This window comes from Bombina bombina, chromosome 7 (assembly GCF_027579735.1).
Source record: "Bombina bombina isolate aBomBom1 chromosome 7, aBomBom1.pri, whole genome shotgun sequence".
NCBI classification, from domain to species: domain Eukaryota; kingdom Metazoa; phylum Chordata; class Amphibia; order Anura; family Bombinatoridae; genus Bombina; species Bombina bombina.
The window spans coordinates 140,182,844-140,209,019 of NC_069505.1; the positions used below are offsets into that span (position 1 = coordinate 140,182,844).

The window sequence follows — 26,176 nt, forward strand, 5'->3', positions numbered from 1 at the left end:
TGCTTACCTGATAAATTCCTTTCTTCTGTAGTGTGATCAGTCCACGGCCCGCCCTGTTTTTTTAAGGCAGGTAAATATTTTTTAAATTATACTCCAGTCACCACTACACCCTTGGCTTCTCCTTTCTCGTTAGTCCTTGGTCGAATGACTGGAGGTGACGTAGAGGGGAGGAGCTATATAGCAGCTCTGCTGGGTGAATCCTCTTGCACTTCCTGTAGGGGAGCAGTTAATATCCCAGAAGTAATGATGACCCGTGGACTGATCACACTACAGAAGAAAGGAATTTATCAGGTAAGCATAAATTATGTTTTTACTGACCCTTTAAATGTCTTGGACTTTCTATTTTTCTTTACATTTTGCAATGTCTGCTTTTAGACTGATGCTGAGAAGCATTTACAAGGAGATCGTAATTGTCTGTGGCCAGATGATGAAGTAAAGAGGTCAGATGGCGGATCAGACAGTGGTGTAAAGATGGAGCCTGGGAATAAATGGAGGAAAAATCCTTCTGACATGTCAGATGAATCTGATAAGAGCACATCTGGGAGGAAGAACACAGTCATCTCACAGACTGGTTCATGGAGACGTGGGATGACCGCTCAGGTTGGGATAACCACGCCAAGAACAAAGTCCTCAGCAACTGTTACAAGTGCTATAAAAACACCCGGAACAGGTAAGGACAAAAGTCATCCTTTCCTGGAGGCCATACAGGCTTTTAAAGCAGTTCCTGGTACTGACTGTTAGTAAATAACTGTAGACTGTGAAAGTTGTTACTATTTAAAGTATGAGAAGAATGTGAATTTATTTTAAAATTAAACTTTAAATACGTTTGTGAGAGCACATGACGTATTGGGCAGATAGCTTTCTATGAAGTTATTGAAATTACTCTGAATAGTTTGTTAATTCTGAACTGGAGGAAAAACAGCTCTTGTGCCTGTGGATATATTATATAGGTCATCTAAGACTTGTGCTGGAGTTATAATCAGGGGCTTAACTATTGGGGACTCAGAGGTCGCATTGAAGACCAGGCCCGCACCTCTAGAGGGCCCATCTGGCTCTGAAATCAGTATTGTTTTTTTCTACAGGGGGTCCTGGTGGGGCCTGTTCTCCACCTGCATGATGCCTGGTCCCTCTGGGTGCATTCCCTGCTAGACAAGGCTCACAGTTAAAGGAAAGTGTTTGGATTTACCTTTCCAAAAATGGTGGCAGAGGTTTCAAGATAACTGTCACAGTGTGCCTGTACTGGAAAACCTGCTACCCTATTTGTACAGGCTTTGCAAGCGCATATCCTCTGGTGCAGACTAACTAAAGGGGAAGGGCAACTTACTATCACAGAAAAGCATCTCCTCTTGCTCTTATGTGTCTGCTGGCTCCGCTTCTGCTGATTTTAGCCATTCAGAAATGGTAAAACTAGGTATGATATACAGAAGATAGCATTTTAGAGGCAGATTATGAACCATTAGAGTGGGTAGTGGGCCCTGCCAAGAGTTGCCAACTCTTGTAAATCACATTTTAAAGTGGTGATTTACAGTACGGTTGGGCTTGTAAGCTTTACAAGCTAGGGTGTGCAAGGGGCTGACAAAAGGAGAGGAACTGGGGTAACAAGATTGTATGCATCCCTGAACAGTAAAGTATTAAACAAATTCTTGAAACTTTAAAAATTAGGGAAGAGTCTTGTGGAGCAAGGCAGAGAGTTCCACAAGATTGGGGCCAATCTGGAGAAGTCCTGTAGATTGGAATATGAGGAATTAACAAGATAGGAGGATAGATGGTGGTCATGGGGAGAACAAAAGGGACAGGTTGGAGAGTATCTGTAAACGAGGGCAGAGATATCAGAGGTAGCAGTGTTTCTGAGGGCCTTGAGTGTTAGGATCAGGATGCCGTTTTATTCTGGAGGATAGAGGAAGCAAGTGAAGGGATTAGCTGAGAGGAGAAGCAGATGAGAAGAGACGTTTAAGCAAGATTAGCCTGGCAGATAGATGACAGCTAGGGAGATCAGAGAGGATGGAGTTTCAATAGTCAAGGCTGAAATTGATGAGACGGTGGATTAAATCCTTAGTTTTGTCTTGTGTGAGGAAGTGGGGAATTTTGGAGATGTTTTTAAGGTGGGAACCACAGGAATTGGCCAATGACTGGATGTGGGGAGTGAATTAAAGTTCTTAGTCAAGAGTGACCCCAAGGCATTGTTAGGGTTATGATGTTGTTATTATTTATAGTTATAGATAGTTATGGAGTAGGGGGTCTTGGACGAAGGGGGGGAAATAAGGAGTTCTGTTTTGGAGAAATTTAGCTTGAGGTAGTGAGAGGACATCCATGATGAAATGTTTAAAAGACCGTTTAATGGCACGTGTTAGCAAAGAAGGTGATAGGTCTGGTGCAGAAAGGTAGATTTTGGTGTCGTTAGCATACAACTGATACTGAAACCTGTGGGACTTATAAGGTAAGTGTGAAGATGTTTGAATAAATTAACACTTTGCTTCAATTGTTTTATAGTAGCCAGCCTTCCCAACCATTTGCCATATTAGGAGTACTCAATATAGACACAGCTAGCCACTGTCATTTTTGTAGCAAAACTTCCATTTTCTTTGCAGTTTCCTTATCATTTCTGCTAAAGCTAGTTAGGGATAGTTAGGCTTATGAAGTCTTTATTGTAAAAAAAAAAAAAAAACTGTTTTAAAGTTAAATTACAGGAAATAGAGGCAAACAGGCCCATTTATCAAGCTCCGTACAGAGCTTGAAGGGCCGTGTTTCTGGCGAGTCTTCAGACTCGTCAGAAACACAACTTATGAAGCAGCGGTCTAAAGACCGCTGCTCCATAACCCTGTCCGCCTGCTCTGAGCAGGCGGACAGGAATCGCCGGAAATCAACCCGATCAAATACGATCGGGTTGATTGACACCCCCTGCAGGAGGCGGCGTTGCACCAGCAGCTCTTGTGAGCTGCTGGTGCAATGTTAAATGCGGAGAGCGTATTGCTCTCCGCATTTAGCGAGGTCTTGCGGACCTGATCCGCAGTGTCGGATCAGGCCCGCAAGACCTTTGATAAATTGGGGCCAAAGTATTTGCTTTCTCTTTAATATGGTATTGTGTAAAGTTTGGTGGTTTTGTTTTTCCAAATACTTTTTTTAAACAATTTTATTTTTTATTTTATTTTTTTAAACAATTATGGGCCAGATAACAAGTGGAGCATTAACGCTCCTGCTCGAGCGTTAACTGCGCTAGAAGTAAGCATTTTGCTCTCGTCGGGTATTATGAGTTAAAAGTAAATTGTTTTTGCGCTGATCCGACGAGCGAAAAGAGACAAAGTTAGAATATTGCGTCTGTGTTATTCTCATGTGTGCTAACCCAACATGATAATGTAAATATTTCACTTTCCAGTGTTCTTCACATAACAGAATATGTTCTACTTATTCATCAATAAATATTTCTACATATATCTGACTGTAATTTGTAATGTATTTTTGAAGTGTTTTGTGCAACTTTTTAGTTAACCAGAGCTCTGAAGTTGCGGTAATCATTCTAGCGTAAATCGAGCAATAAGCCAGACGAGCGCAAATATCTGCGATAAACCCCTGATTGCTCGCGAGCAAAGGTGTGCGCTCCACTCATAATCTGGTCCTGTATCAGTATAGTTTGTGATACATCTGAATCATTATCAAATTAGGTGCAGTAGATTTTTAAAGGGACATGACATCCCACATATTTCTTTCATGATTCAGATAGAGCATGCAATTTTAAACAATTTTCTTATTTATTTCTATAATCAAATTGTCTTTGTTCTTTGATTTATTTTGTTGAAAAGCAGGGTGTAAACTCAGGAGCATGCATGTGTCTGAAGCACAATATGGCAGCAGTTTTGCAAAAATATTATCCATTTGTAAGAGAACTAGATGGGAGCACTAGTTCCTGCCATGTAGTGCTCCAGAGACCTACCTAGGTATCTCTCCAACAAAGAATACCATGAGATCAAAGCTAATTTTATAAGAGAAGTAAATTGGAAACTTAGCTCTGTTTAAAAGGTTTCTGGAACACCCATTGCAAGTGGGAAATACCAGACCCTCCCCCTTCCTTTGCATATTAAAAGACCCTTTACACAAACAGGAGCAGGCTGGAGTAGGTATACGTCGGTATTCTCCTAAAACTTTGGGGCTTGGTTAGGAGTCTGAAAATCAGGCCAATGTTATTTAAAAATAAGCAAAACTATAAATTTAAAAAAAAAATGAAAAAAACTGTATGGGCTATATAAATGGATCATCTACAAAACATTTATACAAAGAAAAATCTAGTGTATAATGTCCCTTTAAAAGTGAAAATGATTGTGCCTTGTGAGAATAATAATTTATTTACAACTACAAATGTCTCTCACTTATGATTCTTTTTGCAGTTACAGGGAAGACTGATGATGCAAAGGTTTCTGAAAAAGGAAGAATTTCCCCAAAAGCCATGCATGTTAAACGTTCTCCATCTGATGCGGGACGGAGCAGTGGGGACGAATCCAAGAAGCCCCCTACAAATACCTCTAGGACAATCACTGCAAACACAAATACATTTGGATTCAAGAAGCAGGGTGGGACAGTAGTTGGTGTCCCTATAATTACTGCAAGTGGTGCCATGATCACCAGCGGTTCAGCAACCCTGGGGAAAATGCCAAAGTCTTCTGCATTGATAGGAAGGTCCACTAACCGCAAGGCCAGCATTGATGGGCCCCAGAATCATGATGATGGCTACCTTCAACTTAGTGCCAGGACTAATCTTCAGTACCGCAGCTTGCCCAGGCCAAGCAAATCACGTAGTGGAACTGGAAATAGGTCAAGTACCAGCAGCATTGACTCTAACATTAGTAGCAAATCAGCCGGGCTGCCGATCCCCAAACTAAGAGAGCCCAACAAGGGACTAGCTGGCAACTCCATAACCGGACTGTGCAACCAAACTGACAAGGAGAAAGGAATTTCATCTGACAATGAGAGTGTCACCTCTTGTAATTCCGTTAAATTGAACCCAGCAGCACAAGGTGCTTCTAATGGTACCCGCCAACAAGCGAACAAATATCCAGATGTATCCTCGCCAACACTGCGCAGGTAAGATGGGAAAATACTAAGTTTCCTGCCTGAAACAAAACTTTTTTCAGAATAACATCACTGACTCGGTTTAAAGGGACACTATACTCTTTTTCTATTTAAAAGAGAATGTTTCAAAATTTATTACAGGGCTTTTTAAAAAAAAAAAAAATTGACAAACCGCTCCTTTAGCTTTATTTGCAAGGAGCAGGGGAAAAGGAAGTAACTTTTTGAAATTTGTCAGGGAAAAAAAATCTACTACTCATTTGACATTCAGACTAATTAAACTGACAATTGCATTGTCTTTTTATTATGCATTTGTTGAGCATGCAATTCAGCTATATTTAATGGTCCCTTAATACCCTGAAGTTGGGAAAACAATTTTACAGTACAGTACACTGTCCCTGCTTATATAATATAGTTTTAGACACTGTTTTTGGTGGTTTTAAATAGTAATTATTAAATATTAAGTCAAACCTTCAAATTAAAGCCTGTGCTTATGCTTTTGCTCACAAAAGAAACAAATGCATATGTGTATATGTGCCTCATGAGAGATGCGGGGTAAATAACTAGAAACTCATGATCACTTATCTCTTAATAAATCATTTTAGTCTTACCAAAAAGACAAGATAATTATATTGCAGCAATGCATGACCTTGAATAAATACGTAATTATAAGAGAAATTAAAGGGATACTAAACCCAATTTTTTTTTCTTTCATGATTCAGATAGAGCATGATATTTTAAGCACCTTTCTAATTTACTCCTATTATCAATTTTTCTTTGTTCTCTTGCTATCTTGATTTGAAAAAGCAGTACTGTAAGCTTTAGAGCCGGACCATTTTTTGTTCAGTACCTGGGTAGAACTTGCTGATTTGTGGCTAAATGTAGCAAACCAATCAGCAAGCTCTACCAAGGTGCTGAACTAAAAATGGGCTGGCTCCTAACTTTTTATTACTGCTTTTTCAAATCAAGATAACATGAGAACAAAGAAAAATTAATAATAGGAGTAAATTAGAAAGTTGCTTAAAATTGCATGCTCTATCTGAATCATGAAAGAAAAAATGTGGGGTTCGTATCCCTTTAATAAAAAAAAAAAGAACAGTGTGACTTAGGTTATTTTCAACGGAAATAATCCAACATTACAGAGGTGGCGAGGGGACTTTGAATATCTGGTCTTATCACATAAAACTCCAGGGTATAGGAGGGATACAGGTCCTATCTTGAAGTCCGTTTAGCTTCAGGATTTACAAGCTTTTATAATATGACCGAAGTGAACACACATTCAGTAGTAACAAAACATGCAGTTTGCTAACCAAAATTATGATCTAGAGTTTATAGATGATGCCAAGAAACATTATCTGTATGGGTGAGTTGTGAAATGCCTCAGTTGCATCTTAAAATATCAAGGCCAATTTGCTAGAAGTAATAAACCTACCCTGGAACACTTGCCAACTCGGAGAAATTTTGGGGTTTCCTATTAAGATGAATTTATAGATGACAATAAACATACATTTCCTGTAAGCACCTTTTATTTTATTTTTTTCCGTAATTATTTTTACAATGTTTGATTAGGGTTCATTTGATTATATATATATATATATAAATGGGGGGGAAATCATGCCTTTACTATTGTGTTTCCTTATCTACAGACTTTTTGGTGGAAAGCAGAACAAGCAAGTTCCAATCACAACAGCTGATAATATGAAGAACTCTATGGTGATCTCTAACCCTCATGCCACAATGAACGCACAGACTAATCTTGACTCCCCCTCAGGGAGTGGCATGTTGAGTAGTGGAGGCAGTAGTCCTCTGTATGGGAAAAGTCTTGACCTAAACCATTCTCCTCTGGCTTCCAGTCCAGGATCTGCCCACTCAGCACCTTCCAACAGTTTAACGTGGGGAACAAACCCAAGCAACTCCTCAGCTGTTAGTAAGGACGGTTATGGCTTTCAGTCAGTCAGCAGCCTGCACACTAGTTGTGAATCTATCGATATCTCACTCAGCAGTGGGGGAGGGATGAGTAATAATTCTCCTGGTGCTATGACTACCTCCTCAAGGGAAGATGCCTCGATTCCCTTCATAAGAACCAACAGTGTTAAGACTGCAATGTCAGAAAGGTGAGTCATTTTCAGTTATTTTGCTGTATAAAAATATGATGGTTTATTTATCTGTTTAGATGGTGGTTGTTGTAGGTTCTGTAATGTAAACCCTTTTGTGGATGCACAAACATCTATGATTTATGCCAGTGATGCTCTCTATTCATCTAAATTATTACAACTTTTTCTAATCAACACCTTTTGGAGTTCAAGTTGGAATGCAACCTGAAAATTCAACCCAACTCTTCTGTAGTTCCACTTTTGTGCCTATGGCTTCAACTGATGATGGCTTACAGTCGTCATTTTGGGTATTAAAGATGGTTCATACATTGGGGGAAATATTTGTATTTATTATCTTTTTAACATGCTTTGCCAAGCAATATTTAAATATATGTACAAAATTGATACATGAATTTATGTGCATATCAGTCATGCTCGCTAGTTGCAGAAGAGGAACTAAGGATTCTGGCCGTCTATATAAGTATTTGTATGCCATTACCCAACATTCTTAGCTGTCATTTAAAGTTATTGGAGAAATATATTTTTCGGCATAGTTTTTATTTCTAGTCTTTAAAATGCAAAATGTTTTAAATAATCTACCGAATTTGGCTAATATAAAACTCAAGTAGTTTCACGGGTATTTCGTAGCTCCTGAGAAATTATTTTGAAGCTGATGATGACACTTTTTTGGTGTATATGTTTAAAGGGACATGAAACCCCACATTTTTTCTTTCATGATTCAGGTAGAGAATACAATTTTAAACAACGTATTTACTTCTATTATTGAATTTGCTTAATTCTCTTTGTATCCTTTGTTGAAGAAACATCAATTCATTCACATGGGTGAGCCAATAGCATGAGGCATACATGTGCAGCCACCAATCAGCAGCTCCTGAGCATACCTAGGTATGATTTTCAACAAAGGATACCAAGAGAATGAAACAAATGAGATAAAATAAGTAAATTGGAAAGTTGTTTAAAATTGCATGCTCTATCTGAATCATGACATAAAATATTTTGGGTTTCAAGTTTCTTTAAGCTTGAGCTTTAATACTGTATGATATTTATCACTGTCACAATTTATAAAATACTTTGAAAAACATTAGTAATATCTTCAGCTTTTCATAATGGTCCATGTTTTGCAGGTCTTGCTCATTTATTACAAATTTATAACAAAAAAGGGACTGAATCATTTATCTCTGTTTATTTGATGTTTTGTTTGCTCATTCTTTGTACAACATAAACAAAAACATACTGATGTCATTCATTATATTATTGCAATCACATTTTCATGCCTATACAGACACAAGTGATAAGTTAATTTCAATATATCATTTTTATTGCAAATATCTATTGCTGGCTTTGAAACAATACAAAAAAAAATATTTTTTGCCAAACAAATATGTAAACTTACTATAAATTAAGCCTCCTCATCATGGCCATTATTGGAGCTCCCTGCAACCAATCAGATTCATTGCAGATCAGACACAATATGGTGAGTGCAGCTTTGATTGGCTGCAGGGGACAGAGCTGTCTTACAATAAACAATAAATAGGAATGACTAGGAAAGATATATTTAGATATTAAATGTAAAGTATGCAATATAAATATTTTAAGCTAATAAAAAAAATATATTTTAAGTGGATGCAGATTATTTAAGGGATGTTAAAGTAAAATTGTTTTCTTTGTTCCATGATGATTTGTTTCTAATGTTGCTCCTGCGCTGAGAAATAATAACCTGTTTTCATGTTTATGGGGGCATAACCCCGTCTATAAATTAAAGGGAGATAAAGCCCCAAATTTCTCCTTCATGATTCTGATAGAGCATAGAATTTTAAACAAATTTACAATTTACTTCTTTATTACATTTTCTTGTTATGCTTTGTTGAAATGCAGAAAGGTAAGCTCAGGAGTGTTCACGTGCTGGCAGAACTATATGGCAGCAGTTGCGACAATGTTATACGTTAGCAAAAGCACTAGATGGCAGCACTATTTCCTGTCTTGTAGTACTAATGTTATACGTTAGCAAAAGCACTAGATGGCAGCACTATTTCCTGTCTTGTAGTACTAATGTTATACATTAGCAAGGGCACTAGATGGCAGCACTATTTCCTGTCTTGTAGTGCTAATGTTATACGTTAGCAAATGCACTAAATGGCAGCACTATTTCCTGTCATGTAGTACTAATGTTATACATTAGCAAAAGCACTAGATGGCAGCACTATTTCCTGTCTTGTAGTGCTAATGTTATACATTAGTAAAGAGCACTAGATGGCAGCACTGTTTCCTGTCATGTAGTGCTAATGTTATACATTAGCAAGGGCACTAGATGGCAGCACTATTTCCTGTCTTGTAGTGCTAATGTTATACGTTAGCAAAAGCACTAAATGGCAGCACTATATCCTGTCATGTAGTACTAATGTTATACATTAGCAAGAGCACTAGATGGCAGTACTATTTCCTGTCTTGTAGTGCTAATGTTATACGTTAGCAAAAGCACTAGATGGCAGCACTATTTCCTGTCTTGTAGTACTAATGTTATACGTTAGCAAGAGCACTAGATGGCAGCACTATATCCTGTCTTTTAGTGCTAATGTTATACGTTAGCAAGAGCACTAGATGGCAGCACTATTTCCTGTCTTTTAGTGCTAATGTTATACATTAGCAAGAGCACTAGATGGCAGCACTATTTCCTGTCTTGTAGTGCTAATGTTATACATTAGCAAGAGCACTAGATGGCAGCACTATTTCCTGTCTTGTAGTGCTAATGTTATACATTAGCAAGAGCACTAGATGGCAGCACTATTTCCTGTCTTGTAGTGCTAATGTTATACATTAGCAAGAGCACTAGATGGCAGCACTATTTCCTGTCATGTAGTACTAATGTTATACATTAGCAAGAGCACTAGATGGCAGCACTATTTCCTGTCATGTAGTGCTAATGTTATACATTAGCAAGAGCACTAGATGGCAGCACTATTTCCTGTCTTGTAGTGCTAATGTTATACATTAGCAAGAGCACTAGATGGCAGCACTATTTCCTGTCTTGTAGTGCTAATGTTATACATTAGCAAGAGCACTAGATGGCAGAACTATTTCCTGTCTTGTAGTACTAATGTTATACGTTAGCAAGAGCACTAGATGGCAGCACTATATCCTGTCTTTTAGTGCTAATGTTATACGTTAGCAAGAGCACTAGATGGCAGCACTATTTCCTGTCTTTTAGTGCTAATGTTATACGTTAGCAAAAGCACTAGATGGCAGCACTATTTCCTGTCTTTTAGTGCTAATGTTATACGTTAGCAAGAGCACTAGATGGCAGCACTATTTCCTGTCTTGTAGTACTAATGTTATACGTTAGCAAGAGCACTAGATGGCAGCACTATATCCTGTCTTTTAGTGCTAATGTTATACGTTAGCAAGAGCACTAGATGGCAGCACTGTTTCCTGTCATGTAGTGCTAATGTTATACATTAGCAAGAGCACTAGATGGCAGCACTATTTCCTGTCATGTAGTACTAATGTTATACATTAGCAAGAGCACTAGATGGCAGCACTATTTCCTGTCTTGTAGTGCTAATGTTATACATTAGCAAGAGCACTAGATGGCAGCACTATATCCTGTCTTGTAGTGCTCCAGAAATGTGCACACTACCTATCTAGATGTCTCTTCAACAAAGAATAATGAGGGAACAAAGCAAATTTGATACTAGAAGTAAATTGGAAATATTTTTAAAATTGGATCCTCTATCGGAAACATGAAAGAAAGAACTTTAGTTTAATGTCCGTTTAAACTGTGGGTGTTGCTTTTATCATACAGTAATGGATACTCAAGAATTTGTTACGCAAACATGAATTTCCTGTTCATTTCATTATCCATTAACCTTTTCTTTAAAATATTTAAATTGTATAAATAGTTATTTTTGTTTCATATAATTGAATATTTCATTTTTAATGCCTATTTAAAGCTTACACATCCTTCTATGTCCCTAGTGATAGCAAATCCTAGCGTTTGTGAAACACTAGGATTTACCAATGCAACAAATAAAGGGGGACTTTCAGTCATGATATATAAAATACTTCATGCTGAAAGTTCCTTTGTCTGCAGCATTCGCCGCGCTGAGCGCCTCAGGCTGCCCACGGCAGAACACTATCACTGAGGTGATTTTAGCCAATAGTGTGCTAGCTATCCAGCATAATGCCAGCTGGCCCGCACGGCTATTGGCTAAAATCACTGGCGTTATGACTAAGGCGGCCTGAGGCGCGCAGCGAACGCTGCAGACAAATAAAAGAACTTCCAGCATGAAGTATTTTACTTCATGACTGAAAGTCCCTTTTATTTGTTGCCCTGCTAAATCCTAGCGTTTCAGAAACTCTAGGATTTACTATCACTTTAAATGAACACTAATATCTAGCAAATGTGTAGGCTGTATAGATAAAGGTTACTTAAGGACATACTTTGAGATTTTTTTAACCCCTTGGCTGCCAGAGAGGGTCCTAATGAATTGCTTGTCAATTTCTTCCAGTCATGCTAGCCATAGGGTTAAACTTTTACTTTTACTCTCTATTGGATAAAATGTTCACATTAGATTTAGAGATACAACTGCTTTTCAGACAGACTTTCCTTTTTACTCATTAATCTGTGCAGATGGTAGATGTGTAAATGTCTTATATTGGATAAACTTTAAGGTAAATTAAAGGGACAGTCTACACCAGGATTTTTATTGTTTTAAAAGATAGATAATCCCTTTATTACCCATTCCCCAGTTTTGCATAACCAACACTGTTATATTAATATACTATTTACCTCTGTGATCACCTTGTATCTAAGCATCTTCTGACCGCCCCTTGTTATACATGACGTTTTATTTATTATTTATTGACTTGCATTAAAGCCAATTAGTACTTTGTTGTGCTGACTGTCTTAAAGGGACACTCAGGTTAAATTAAAAATTTCATGATTCAGATACAGCATGTAATTTTAAACAACTTTCCAATTTACTTCCATTAAAAAAAATGTGCACAGTCTTTTATATTTACAATTTTTGAGTCAACAGATCCTACTGAGCATGTGCAAGAATTCACAGACTATACGTATATGCATTTGTGATTGGCTGATTGCTATCACATGGTACATGGGGAGTGGAAATATACATAACTTTGAAATTTGTTATAAAAAAAAAATCTACTACTCATTTGAAGTTCAGACTAAGTGCTATGGCATTGACTTGTTATCTTGCATTTGTTGATTATGCAAATCAAATGTGTTGACTGGTCCTTTAAATAACTCCATGGGCGTAAGCACAATATTATCTATATGGCCCACATTAACTAGCATTCTCCTGTTGTGTAAAGCAAATAAAAAAGCATGTGATTAGAGTCTGTCTGTAGTGGCTTAGAAACAGGCAGACATTTAGAGGTTTAAGTGTTATAAAGTATATTAATATAACAATGTTGGTTATGCAAAGCTGGGGAATGGGCAGTAAAGGCATTATCTAACTTTTTAAACAATAACACTTGTAGTATTGACTGTCCCTTTAAAAGCAAAGACATAGTTTCAAAACATAATAATTTTTTTTGGTAACACAATAAAGCACAAAGTGTTTTAACCCCTTTCCGTGGTCTTCATCGTTAGTTGTGTATGTGAAACTAATTATTTTGAAAATAGGATCCTAATGTTTCATTACTTTTTACTATCAAATCTCCAGTTTAGTCTGTAGCTGTATATGTGGTGGGTTGTACAATAAATCTATTTTAAACATAAATAAAAAAGAAAGCAGAACATATACATGTTGTGATGTAGCAATAATATAAGATAGTATGCAGATAATGTTCTATTACCTTAATCTTTTTTTGATTTTAGGTTCATACTAATATATTTTTGTTTTCTGCCTGATTTGTCCATTTAACCATCTAGCCCTCTGTCATCTCCTGGTGCTAGTCCCAAATTCAGCAGAAATACTTTGCCCAGGAAACAGGACAGGTAACGCTGTCTTTGTCAGTGCTGTTCACCAAACCTGTCATACTTTCCTAGCTGCATCTGCAACACAAACTTGTGCTGTGGAAAACATTGCATTAAAGAGCCTGTTTTCTATTTTCTGAAACAAGCCTTGCCAATCCGAGTCTCGCTGCCTCTGTTTATTCTTTTCAAGTAGACACTTAACCCTGTGGCTTCCCGAAAGGGCTGCTCTGCGGTGCGTAGCAGTGCATTTTAACTCTGTTAGGCAAGGGTTAAAGTCATAAGACATAAGACAAACACTCCTATTGGCATTTGGCTTTTTTCTTTCGCATGTTGCTTTTTCACTGGGATCTGTCAATTTGTCATCAAGCCTGTTGTTTGTTATCATTTTGTCATGTTTGGATAAACGTCTTTCAGGTTTTGTCTTGTGTGTATGAATCATGACCTAAAAGTAAAGATTTCCCTTAAGCACCAAATCTTAGACTTTTTATCAGATCCTTCAACAAAAACATAGATTATATATATATATATATTTTTAATTACTTTTCAGTTTATCTGCCAGGTGTCAGCATAACTACATAAAAAAAAGGCTTCCGGCAGTATTTTTTTTAACTATATTTTAGATGTATTAGATGGGTATGGTCTCATTATTAGTATAAAAAATAAGGAATCAGAATAAAAAGCTGAGTCTTGACAAACTTCCCAGCATTGTATTTGAAATCTGCAGTTCAGAGGAGGTTTATAGCTGTCAAATAGATTTGTAGTAGTATAAACTGGCTAAGAAAAAGCACCAATCAGCTGCTGTCTGGGCTCTAAAGTCAAAGCTAGGAGTGTGCAGAAGTATCGCTAGTCTCTGACCCACATAAACATTAAATGGATATGAAACCAAAAAATTTTCTTTCATGATTCAGATAGCGCAATTTTAAGCAACTTTCTAATTTACTCCTATTATAAATTTTTCTTCGTTTCTCTTGGTATCTTTATTTGAAAAAGCAGAAATGTTTTGGTTCAGAACCTGGGTAACGCTTGCTGATTGGTGTCTAAATGTAGCCACCAATCAAGTTCAAGTGCTACCCAGCTACCCAGGGTGCTAAACCAAAAATGGGCCCGTTCCTTTTTGCTTTTTCAAATAAAGTTACCAAGAGAACAAAGTTAAATTGATAATAGGAATAAATTAGAAAGTTGCTTAAAATGACATGCTCTATCTTAATTATTAAATAACAAAATCGGGTTTCATATCCCTTTTAAAGGAGCTATCTTGTTCACAAAGCTTATATATTTCGCAAAAGCATGGGGCTTGTATGCACTTTGGAACAAACCTATGTATGTGCTTAAATAGATGCTGTAGCTTGATGAATAGGCAGCCATGAGTGTTTACTGTGCACGTTTATCCGTGTTCCTATAGCTTGCACGTTCTTGTTCAAACACAGCATTCCCCTCTAAACCGTGGATCACATTTCCTCATGCCATTCGCACCTCTGTCTCCTTCTGTTTTTGAAGTTCTTATTTCCTTTCTCAACCTTGCTGCAGTGACCCCCACCTTGATAGGAACACATTACCTAAGAAAGGATTCAGGTATTTGAGTCTTCAAAGCCTTTTGCATTATGTTGTGGGTTTTTGGAGCATTGCTTTTTTGTGTCCTCGTTGTGGTTTGTTGTTTATGTCTAAACAAGTCAGAATTGGTGAAAAAATGTTTTGCCAACAGCCGTGACTTGAGTGGTTTCTTTTGTTGCATGTGAAAGATTTAAATATGATCATTGCTTGAGCGTTTTCTTTTTTCTGTCGTGTTCATGTCATAAATAGTTTAAACATCTGTATTTGATATTTGTTATCTATTCCTTTAAAAATGTGTGAATCAAGGCAAACGCATTACAAATCTGGGCAAAACATACACCAGAACTACACATAGTATTTTATTGGTTCAGAATTGTAGCAATTTGCTTTGTGCAATAACCCCTTCAATAGGCGATCGTCTTATTTTGTGTGTATTTACTAATTACTGCTAGCTGCATTATTTGTGATTGGTATGACTCTCAAGGTAAGGTTTCTTTAAAGGGACAGTCAAGTAAAAATTAAACTTTTATGATTAAGATAGATAGCTTTGTTCTCTTGGAATCCTATGTTAAAAAGCATACTTGGGTAGGCTAAGGAGCAGCAATGCAGCGCTGAGAATTAGCTGCAGATTGGTGGCTACACTTATGACTCTTGCCATTGGCTAACCCGATGTGTTCAGCAAGCTCCCATTATTGTATTGCTGCACCTTCAACAAAGGATACCTAGAGAATAAAACAAATTTGATAATAGAACTAAATTAGAATGTTATTTATAATTGTATGTTCTACCTGAATCAGGAAATACAAAACACTGGTTTCATGTCCCCTTAAAGGAACATTAAACCCAACTTTTTTCCTTCATGATTCAGCTAGAGAATACAATTTTTAACAACTTTCCAATTTACTTCTATAATTTCATTTCCTTAATTCTTTAGATATCCTTAGTTGAAGAAATAGCTATGCACATGAGTGAGCCAATCACACGAGTCATCTATGTGCAGACACCAATCAGCAGTTTATGGGCCTATCTAGATATGCTTTTAAACAAAGGGTATCAAGAGAATGAAGCAAATTAGATTATTGAAGTAAATTATAAAGTTGTTTAAAATTGCATGCTCTTTCTATATCATGAAAGAAAAAAATTGTGTTTCATGTCCCTTTAAGTGAACAGGAGTAGACACTGGGGTTTGTGTTTGTCTCTTTCCTGTGGCAGCGTATATTAGATTGCTGTGATTGGTTGTATCATTGAAAGCCTTAAATAAACAAATGTACCAGAAGGTAGAGCGTGGTTCTGGATTGTGTTCAGTAATAGTAAAGTCAATTTAAAGGGATATGAATCTTAAGATTAAACTTTCATATTTAAGACATAGCAAAAAATAAATGTTACAATTTACTCATTATCTGTTATTAAAGAGCAGCAGTGTAAGCAGCAATGTGTAACATTGTAACAATGAATATTGTAAAACATTGTTACGAACATTGATTAAAAACTGCTTCATGCACGTGCACACTCTTAAACTCACCTAAGTATGCTCTTTAACAATGAATACCAAGAGAACAAAGCAAATCTGATAATAGTAGGAAACAACATTTTTTCTCTCTCAAATTTCTTGTATTGAAATCATGAAAGTTTAATTTTCAGTTTCATCTTTGTTTATGTTAAGGGGACATAAAAGTCAATAAACGCAAAGGCCTTAAGCCCTTCATGCCCGGGGCAAGTGTTTAACATCGGAGCAAAGTTCCAATGGAAAATCTTGTTTGAAAAACAAAATCAAGGGATTGCTGATTGAATCACGTGATTTCAAGGCCGGGATCGTATGATGGGGGACTGCCTACGATGCGTCACGCCCTCCTTTTCCATAAAACAGGAGGCTGCAGGACACTGAATAACATAGGACGTTCCATGCCGTCCTACGTGTGTTAAAGCCTGTGCTGTTAGGACGGCATGGAACATCCTATGGGCGTTAAGCAATTAAACTGCTGGTATAAGTGCTTTGCTTTCATGCTGTCCCTTCAGCAGGCACAATTGCCTCCAGCGCTTTCCACTACCCACAAAAAGCACACCCTGATGAGTATTGGCTGTAGTCATATCAAGGCCCATACAGCCATATTTACAGCCTGCTTTTGGGGTCAGTGGAAAGCACTGAGACAACTGTGCTTCCTGCTTTAAGACACTGTGAAGGTGGCTTTTTAAAGGGACACTCAACCCAATTTTTTTCTTTCATGATTCAGATAGAGCATGCAATTTTAAGCAACTTTCTAATTTACTCCTATTATGAATTTATTCATTCTTTTCTTATCTTTATTTGAAAAGCAAGAATGTAAGTTTAGAAGCCGGCCCATTTTTGGTGAACAACCTGGGTTGTTCTTGCTGATTGGTGGATAAATTCACCCACCAATAAACAAGTGCTGTCCAGGGTCTGAACCAAAAATGTGCTTTCTCCTTAGCTTAGATGCTTTCTTTTTCAAATAAAGATAGGAAGAGAACGAAGAAAAATTGATAATAGGAGAAAATTATAAAATTGCTTAAAATTGCATGCTCTATCTGAATTATGAAAGAAAAAAATTGGGTTCAGTGTCCCTTTAACACACTGACACTGCGAGCAACTTATTGACTGTAGATACTTTTGTATCCCTTAAAGATACATGTTCGTTTTATATAAAAGTTGGTAAGTTTACACATTTGCTTCTATTACCAGTAGACAGTTTTGCAGCTCATACATAGTTTGTTGTTAACTGGTTACCGTGAAACATTGCTTCAGAAACGTTAAGCTGTGGTTAATAGATTTTAGAGTTAATACTTAGAAAATGATAAATCACAGAGCCTTCATTTCTAGCTTTTCTGGGCTTACGTTTTGGAGACTTTATTCGTTTTGTTTAATGTGTGTGTTATTACCCTACTTCACCTAGGTGTGCTCCGTCATCTCAGATGCGCAACCAAGAAGATTCCAAAGAATGGCTTAGATCAAATTCTGCCGGTGGCCTCCAGGACACTGCTAGTAACTCCCCCTTCTCATCTGGATCCAGTATAACGTCACCTTCTGGGACTCGATTCAACTTCTCACAACTAGGTAAATCTCTGAATGAATAAAGCAGCAGATAACTCAGTCAAGTTGATTTCAATTTGGACTCCATGGTCTCGTTTGATTTTTCAATAGAAATGTAAATGTTTTTCATTAACCCCTGGCAAATCTAAATGAACTATTAATATGATTTTATTATTATATCATTAATACACAAGCACATTTTTTAAATGTCAGATAGCAGTAACATTCTTTACTTTTCTTGCTTGTTCAGATGATATCTAAAATAACTAAGCCGATAGCAAAAAGTAATTTGGCTGCCAAAAAAATACTGCAATAGATTATTGTTCTCATTATTGTGTATATTTAATTATGTTAATGGGACATGAAACCCAAACATTTTTGGTTCATGGTTCAGGTGGAGCATGCAATTTTAAAAACGTTTGCAGTGTATTTCTATTATCCACTTTTCTTTGTTCTATCTGTATCCTTTGTATCATACCTAGGTAGTCTCAGGAGCAGCAAAGTACTACCAGTAGCTAGCTGTTGATTCGTGGCTACACATATATGCCTCTTGTCATTGGCTCACCTGGTGTTTTCAGCTAGCAGTGAATTGCTGCTCCTTTAACAAAGGATACCAAGGATATGAAGCAAATTTGACAATAGAAGTAAATTGGAAAGTTTTTTTTAAATTATATGCGCTATCTGAATGATGAAAGAAAAACAGAATTTATGCTTACCTGATAAATTACTTTCTCCAACGGTGTGTCCGGTCCACGGCGTCATCCTTACTTGTGGGATATTCTCTTCCCCAACAGGAAATGGCAAAGAGTCCCAGCAAAGCTGGTCACATGATCCCTCCTAGGCTCCGCCCACCCCAGTCATTCGACCGACGAACAGGAGGAAATATATATAGGAGAAACCATATGATACCGTGGCGACTGTAGTTAGAGAAAATAATTCATCAGACCTGATTAAAAAACCAGGGCGGGCCGTGGACCGGACACACCGTTGGAGAAAGTAATTTATCAGGTAAGCATAAATTCTGTTTTCTCCAACATTGGTGTGTCCGGTCCACGGCGTCATCCTTACTTGTGGGAACCAATACCAAAGCTTTAGGACACGGATGAAGGGAGGGAGCAAATCAGGTCACCTAAATGGAAGGCACTACGGCTTGCAAAACCTTTCTCCCAAAAATAGCCTCCGAAGAAGCAAAAGTATCAAATTTGTAAAATTTGGCAAAAGTGTGCAGTGAAGACCAAGTCGCTGCCTTACATATCTGGTCAACAGAAGCCTCGTTCTTGAAGGCCCATGTGGAAGCCACAGCCCTAGTAAAGTGAGCTGTGATTCTTTCAGGAGGCTGCCGTCCGGCAGTCTCATAAGCCAATCGGATAATGCTTTTAAGCCAAAAGGAAAGAGAGGTAGAAGTCGCTTTTTGACCTCTCCTTTTACCAGAATAAACAACAAACAAGGAAGATGTTTGTCTGAAATCTTTAGTAGCCTCTAAATAGAATTTTAGAGCACGGACTACGCCCAAATTGTGTAACAAACGTTCCTTCTTTGAAACTGGATTCGGACACAAAGAAGGTACAACTATCTCCTGGTTAATATTTTTGTTGGAAACAACTTTCGGAAGAAAACCAGGCTTAGTACGCAAAACCACCTTATCTGCATGGAACACCAGATAGGGCGGAGAACACTGCAGAGCAGATAACTCTGAAACTCTTCTAGCAGAAGAAATTGCAACCAAAAACAAAACTTTCCAAGATAATAACTTAATATCTACGGAATGTAAGGGTTCAAACGGAACCCCTTGAAGAACTGAAAGAACTAGATTTAGACTCCAGGGAGGAGTCAAAGGTCTGTAAACAGGCTTGATCCTAACCAGAGCCTGAACAAATGCTTGAACATCTGGCACAGCTGCCAGTCTTTTGTGAAGTAAAACAGATAAAGCAGAGATCTGTCCCTTCAGAGAACTTGCAGATAATCCTTTCTCCAAACCTTCTTGTAGAAAGGATAGAATCTTAGGAATTTTTATCTTGTTCCATGGGAATCCTTTAGATTCACACCAACAGATATATTTTTTCCATATTTTATGGTAAATTTTTCTAGTTACAGGCTTTCTAGCCTGAATCAGAGTATCTATTACAGAATCTGAAAACCCACGCTTTGATAAAATCAAGCGTTCAATCTCCAAGCCGTCAGTTGGAGGGAAACCAGATTCGGATGTTCGAATGGACCCTGAACAAGAAGGTCCTGTCTCAAAGGTAGCTTCCATGGTGGAGCCGATGACATATTCACCAGGTCTGCATACCAAGTCCTGCGTGGCCACGCAGGAGCTATCAAGATCACAGAGGCCCTCTCCTGATTGATCCTGGCTACCAGCCTGGGGATGAGAGGAAACGGTGGGAATACATAAGCTAGGTTGAAGGTCCAAGGTGCTACTAGTGCATCTACTAGGGTCGCCTTGGGATCCCTGGATCTGGACCCGTAGCAAGGAACCTTGAAGTTCTGACAAGACGCCATCAGATCCATGTCTGGAATGCCCCATAATTGAGTTATTTGGGCAAAGATTTCCGGATGGAGTTCCCACTCCCCCGGATGGAATGTCTGACGACTCAGAAAATCCGCTTCCCAATTGTCCACTCCTGGGATGTGGATCGCAGACAAGTGGCAGGAGTGATCCTCCGCCCATTGAATTATCTTGGTCACTTCTTTCATCGCCAGGGAAGTCCTTGTTCCCCCCTGATGATTGATATATGGAACGGTCGTCATGTTGTCTGACTGAAACCTTATGAATTTTGCCTTTGCTAGTTGAGGCCAAGCTCTGAGAGCATTGAATATCGCTCTCAGTTCCAGAATGTTTATCGGGAGAAGAGACTCTTCCCGAGACCATAGACCCTGAGCTTTCAGGGATTCCCAGACCGCGCCCCAGCCCACTAGGCTGGCGTCGGTCGTGACAATGACCCACTCTGGTCTGCGGAAGCTCATTCCCTGTGACAGATTGTCCAGGGTCAGCCACCAACGGAGTGAATCTCTGGTCTTTTGATCTACTTGAATCGTCGGAGACAAGTCTGTATAATCCCCATTCCACTGTCTGAGCATGCACAGTTGTAATGGTCTTAGATGAATTCGTGCAAAAGGAACTATGTCCATTGTTGCAACCATCAATCCTATTACTTCCATGCACTGCGCTATGGAAGGACGAGGAACAGAATGAAGTACTTGACAAGAGCTTAGAAGTTTTGATTTTCTGACCTCTGTCAGAAAAATCCTCATTTCTAAGGAATCTATTATTGGTCCCAAGAAGGGAACTCTTGTTGACGGGGACAGATAACTTTTTTCTTTGTTCACCTTCCATCCGTGAGATCTGAGAAAGGCTAGGACGATGTCCGTATGAGCCTTTGCTTTTGACAGGGACGACGCTTGAATCAGGATGTCGTCCAAGTAAGGTACTACTGCAATGCCCCTTGGTCTTAGAACCGCTAGAAGGGACCCTAGTACCTTTGTGAAAATCCTTGGAGCAGTGGCTAATCCAAATGGAAGTGCCACAAACTGGTAATGCTTGTCCAGAAAAGCGAACCTTAGGAACTGATGATGTTCCTTGTGGATAGGAATATGTAGGTACGCATCCTTTAAATCCACGGTAGTCATAAATTGATTTTCCTGGATAGTAGGTAGGATCGTTCGAATAGTTTCCATTTTAAACGATGGTACCCTGAGAAATTTGTTTAGGATCTTTAGATCCAAAATTGGTCTGAATGTTCCCTCTTTTTTGGGAACTATGAACAGATTGGAATAAAATCCCATTCCTTGTTCTCTTATTGGAACTGGATGTATCACTCCCATCTTTAACAGGTCTTCTACACAATGTAAGAATGCCTGTCTCTTTATTTGGTTTGAAGATAATTGAGACCTGTGGAACCTTCCCCTTGGGGGTAGTTCCTTGAATTCCAGGAGATAACCTTGAGAAACTTTTTCTAGCGCCCAAGGATCCTGAACATCTCTTGCCCAAGCCTGAGCAAAGAGAGAAAGTCTGCCCCCCACTAGATCCGGTCCCGGATCGGGGGCTATCCCTTCATGCTGTTTTGGTAGCAGTGGTAGGCTTCTTGGCCTGCTTACCCTTGTTCCAGCCTTGCATTAGTTTCCAGGCTGGTTTGGGTTGTGAAGTATTACCCTCTTGCTTAGAGGATACAGAATTAGAGACTGGTCCGTTTCTGCGAAAGGGACGAAAATTAGGCTTATTATTAGCCTTAAAAGACCTATCCTGTGGGAGGGCGTGGCCCTTTCCCCCAGTGATGTCTGAAATAATCTCTTTCAAATCAGGTCCAAATAATGTTTTACCCTTGAAAGGAATGTTAAGCAATTTTGTCTTGGAAGACACATCCGCTGACCAAGACTTTAGCCAAAGCACTCTGCGCGCCACGACAGCAAACCCTGAATTTTTCACCGCTAATCTAGCTAATTGCAAAGCGGCATCTAAAACAAAAGAGTTAGCCAATTTAAGTGCTTGAACTCTGTCCATAACCTCCTCATACGAAGATTCTTTACTGAGCGATTTTTCTAGTTCCTCGAACCAGAAACACGCTGCCGTAGTGACAGGAACAATGCATGAAATTGGTTGTAGAAGGTAACCTTGCTGTACAAAAATCTTTTTAAGCAAACCCTCTAATTTCTTATCCATAGGATCTTTGAAAGCACAACTATCTTCGATAGGAATAGTAGTGCGTTTGTTTAGAGTAGAAACCGCCCCCTCGACCTTGGGGACTGTCTGCCATAAGTCCTTTCTGGGGTCGACTATAGGAAATAATTTCTTAAATATAGGGGGGGGGACAAAAGGTATGCCGGGCCTTTCCCACTCTTTATTTACTATGTCCGCCACCCGCTTGGGTATAGGAAAAGCGTCGGGGGGCACCGGAACCTCTAGGAACTTGTCCATCTTACATAATTTCTCTGGAATGACCAAATTGTCACAATCATCCAGAGTAGATAACACCTCCTTAAGCAGTGCGCGGAGATGTTCTAATTTAAATTTAAATGTCACAACATCAGGTTCAGCTTGATGAGAATTTTTTCCTGAATCTGAAATTTCTCCATCAGACAAAACCTCCCTCATGGCCCCTTGAGATTGGTGTGAGGGTATGTCAGAACAGTTATCATCAGCGTCCTCTTGCTCTTCAGTGTTTAAAACAGAGCAATCGCGCTTTCTCTGATAAGTAGGCATTTTGGATAAAAGATTTGCTATGGAGTTATCCATTACAGCCGTTAATTGTTGCATGGTAATAAGTATTGGCGCACTAGATGTACTAGGGGCCTCCTGTGTGGGCATAACTGGTGTAGACACAGTAGGGGATGATGTAGTATCATGTTTACTCCCCTCATTTGAGGAATCATCTTGGGCAATATCATTATCTGTTGCATTACTGTCCTTACTTTGTTTGGACACTATGGCACAATTATCACATAAATTTAAATGGGGAGACACATTGGCTTTCATACATATAGAACATAGCTTATCTGATGGTACAGACATGTTAAACAGGCTTAAACTTGTCAACAAAGCACAAAAAAACGTTTTAAAATAAAACCGTTACTGTCACTTTAAATTTCAAACTGAAAACACTTTATTACTGAATATGTGAAAAAGTATGAAGGAATTGTTCAAAATTCACCAAAATTTCACCACAGTGTCTTAAAGCATTAAAAGTATTGCACACCAAATTTCAGAGCTTTAACCCTTAAATTAACGGAATCGGAGCCGTTTTTACATTTAACCCCTATACAGTCCCAGAATGAGGCTCTGTCTATAACTAGAAAGGCCCCCATCTGAAAAAGGTGTCCAACACAGTGCCTGCCGTTTTTCTAAACATTCCCCAAGATTATAATACCAATAATTAGTTAGAATCTGCATAATATGCCTAGTAAAGCAATTGTTTTAGCCCAGAAAAATGTCTACCAGTTTTTAAGCCCTTTTTGAAGCCCTTTATTCTTTTATTTTTAACTAAGAAAATGGCTTACCGGTCCCCATGAGGGGAAATGACAGCCTTCCAGCATTACATGGTCTTGTTAGAAATATGGCTAGTCATACCTTAAGCAGAAAAGACTGCTAACTGTTTCCCCCAACTGAAGTTACTTCATCTCAACAGTCCTGTGTGGAAACAGCAATCGATTTTAGTTACTGTCTGCTAAAATCATCTTCCTCTTACAAACAGTAATCTTCATCCTTTTCTGTTTCAGAGTAAATAGTACATACCAGCACTATTTTAAAATAACAAACACTTGATAGAAGAATAAAACTACATTTAAACACCAAAAAACTCTTAACCATCTCCGTGGAGATGTTGCCTGTGCAACGGCAAAGAGAATGACTGGGGTGGCCGGAGCCTAGGAGGGATCATGTGACCAGCTTTGCTGGGACTCTTTGCCATTTCCTGTTGGGGAAGAGAATATCCCACAAGTAAGGATGACGCCGTGGACCAGACACACCAATGTTGGAGAAAAAACATTGGGTTACATGTCCCTTTAAAGGGATTGAAAGTTCAAAAATCAAAATTGAAATGTGCATTTTAAGTTGAAATTGAAGCATTTTTACAATATATTTCCATTAGCAAAATGACTTCTAGTAAAAGTTATTACTGCTTTTCAGCAGCATACGTACATATCCCGTGAGGGCCCCTACACCAGCATTCAAAAACTGTGCATGCTCAGAGAGTTGGCTGTTGTGCGTATTGTTTCTGAAGACGTCATTTGTCTCATACAAACACATTTTTTTAACCTTCATAGCAAGTCCTACTACATCATCACAAATGAGTTTGTCCAACCCTACCATACTGCGTACCAGCAGTCTGTCTAACACTGACGGATCCTATGACCCTTACTGTGAGGCCCGTTTCCGGAACAGCTCCATGTCACTGGATGAAAAGTCTCGTACCATGAGTCGCTCAGGATCGTTCCGTGATGGCTTTGAGGAAGGTAAAGGGCAACCAGTTCTGTCACATAATTGTGCCACAGTAAATTGTTTGGATGTGATTTACTGTGTTCCAGAAGATGCATAACACAAATAAATATAATATTTAGTCTATGTTTATACAACATGAGGGGGAGAGGATCACGCTTTTTAAGAAACAATATGGTAACTCGGTGAGGTACACAGTGGGAACTAGATGAATGACACATAGATTTAGTTTCATTATAGGGACATTAAACACCTTGTAATTACAACACATTTCTGTTTTCTTGCCTGACATATCAGCAGAATGTGAGCACTACACCTTGTTTACTGCAAATGTTTTCAATGCCCACGCCACTGTCGTTTTGTTGACCGAACATGTATTGTTTTGCACTTCTTTATTGGGTAATCTTTGCTGAGGCCAATTAGGGTTAGGCTTGTGAAGCCTTAAAGGGACAGTCTACCATAGAATTGTTATGGTTTTAAAAGATAGATAATTCCTTTATTACCCATTCCCCAGTTTTGCATAACCACCACAGTTATATTAATATACTTTTCTTCTGTTATGTGTGATCAGTCCACGGGTCATCATTACTTCTGGGATATAACTCCTCCCCAACAGGAAATGCAAGAGGATTCACCCAGCAGAGCTGCATATAGCTCCTCCCCTCTACGTCACTCCCAGTCATTCTCTTGCACCCAACGACTAGATAGGATGTGTGAGAGGACTATGGTGATTATACTTAGTTTTTATAACTTCAATCAAAAGTTTGTTATTTTACAATAGCACCGGAGCGTGTTATTACCTCTCTGGCAGAGTTTGAAGAAGAATCTACCAGAGTTTTTTACTATGATTTTAACCGGAGTAGTTAAGATCATATTGCTGTTTCTCGGCCATCTGAGGGAGGTAAAAGCTTCAGATCAGGGGACAGCGGGCAGATGAATCTGCATTGAGGTATGTAGCAGTTTTTATTTTCTGAATGGAATTGATGAGAAAATCCTGCCATACCGTTATAATAACATGTATGTATACTCTACACTTCAGTATTCTGGGGATGGTATTTCACTGGAATTACTCTGTTAAAAGTACATTAAACCTTTTAATAGGTATTTATTATGTTAAACGTTTTTGCTGGAATGTAGAATCGTTTGCATTTTCTGAGGTACTGAGTGAATAAATGTTTGGGCATTATTTTTCCACTTGGCAGTTGCTTGTTTTAATTGTGACAGTTTCGTTTCTCTCTCACTGCTGTAGTGTGAGAGGGAGGGGCCGTTTTTGGCGCTCTTTGCTACGCATCAAAAATTTCCAGTCAGTTACTCTTGTATTTCCTGCATGATCCGGTTCATCTCTAACAGAACTCAGGGGTCTTCAAACTTCTTTGAAGGGAGGTAGATTCTCTCAGCAGAGCTGTGAGACTTATATATTGACTGTGATTAAAAACGTTGCTCTGTAATTTTTATGTTTCAAATTTAATTATTGTTACTTTACTAATGGGAACAAACCTTTGCTAAAAGTTGTGTTGTTTTCAAGGATTGATGCT

At 38.5% G+C, this 26,176-nt stretch overlaps 1 protein-coding gene across 1 annotated transcript in view; it reads left to right on the forward strand.

The window, feature by feature from the left end:
- LOC128636275 (neuron navigator 2-like) overlaps nt 1-26,176 on the forward strand; it is a 474,377-nt gene that overhangs the window by 367,609 nt on the left and 80,592 nt on the right. The window contains 7 exon segments of the mRNA XM_053689311.1: nt 376-670; nt 4,380-5,073; nt 6,705-7,172; nt 13,069-13,134; nt 14,641-14,685; nt 17,574-17,734; nt 24,470-24,658. Coding sequence (XP_053545286.1) covers nt 376-670; nt 4,380-5,073; nt 6,705-7,172; nt 13,069-13,134; nt 14,641-14,685; nt 17,574-17,734; nt 24,470-24,658 — 1,918 coding nt within the window.